This window comes from Condylura cristata, unplaced genomic scaffold (assembly GCF_000260355.1).
Source record: "Condylura cristata isolate star-nosed mole 26May11 unplaced genomic scaffold, ConCri1.0 scaffold00025, whole genome shotgun sequence".
Lineage (NCBI taxonomy): Eukaryota > Metazoa > Chordata > Mammalia > Eulipotyphla > Talpidae > Condylura > Condylura cristata.
Window position 1 is genome coordinate 32,411,149 of NW_004567126.1, and position 797 is coordinate 32,411,945.

At 76.7% G+C, this 797-nt stretch overlaps 1 protein-coding gene across 1 annotated transcript in view; it reads left to right on the top strand.

The window, feature by feature from the left end:
• The first annotated feature begins 377 nt into the window (after nucleotides 1-377).
• The window catches only part of PGR (progesterone receptor), a 42,875-nt gene continuing 42,455 nt past the window's right edge, over nucleotides 378-797 (top strand). Inside the window, exon 1 of the mRNA XM_012729462.1 lies at nucleotides 378-790. Within this exon, the coding sequence (XP_012584916.1) occupies nucleotides 378-790 (413 nt within the window). The remainder of the gene's footprint in view (nucleotides 791-797) is intronic.

A 797-nucleotide genomic window follows, 5' to 3' on the forward strand; every position in this document is an offset into this window, starting at 1 on the left:
GGCACCTGTTGCCAGCGGGAGGAAAAGTCTGCAGAGGGCACCGCGGGTGACTGCGCCCGAGTCAGCCGTCCGGTGCCGGAGGGACCCGTGAGTATTAGGCACCTGCCGCCAGGACGCCGGTCCGGGCTGGGGCCACTGTCCCAGCCAGGAGACCGACCCCCGCCGCCTGCGGCGCCGCCCCACGGGCCCTGGACGGACCGCCTCCGGCCACTCGGCCCTCGCTCCCTCCCGGACGGGCAAGGGCAGGAGCTGAGCGGCGCCGCCCCCTCCGACCCCAGTGGCCAGCCCCCTCTCCGCCCGGCTCCCGCATGGCCCACACCCCTCTCCTGCCCCTCCTCCCTAGACACAGGGGTGGAGAAAAGGGAGGCCAGCTCGACATGACAGAGCCCACGGCAAAGGACCCCCGGGCTCCGCACGTGGCGGGCGGCGCGCCCTCCCCGACCCGGGTCCGCTCCCCTCCGCTGGGACTGGGACGCGCGGACCCCGGCCCCTTCCCGGCCAGCGCCGACACCTCGCCCGCAGTCCCCCTCTCGCTGGAGGGGCTGCTCTTGCCTCGGCCTTGCCCCGGGCGGGTCTCCCCGGACGCGAAGACCCTGGACCGGCCGCCGCCGCCAGACGTGGGGGGCGCGTACCCCCGCGTGGAAGCCCCCGGGGGTGCCAGCGGAGGCAGCGCGAGAGCCCCCGACAAGGACGGCGGGCTGCTGGACAGTGTCTTGGACACGCTGCTGGCTCCCTCGGGGCGCGGCCCGGGCCACGCCAGCCCTCCCGCCTGCGAGGGCCCCGGCCCCTGGTGCCTG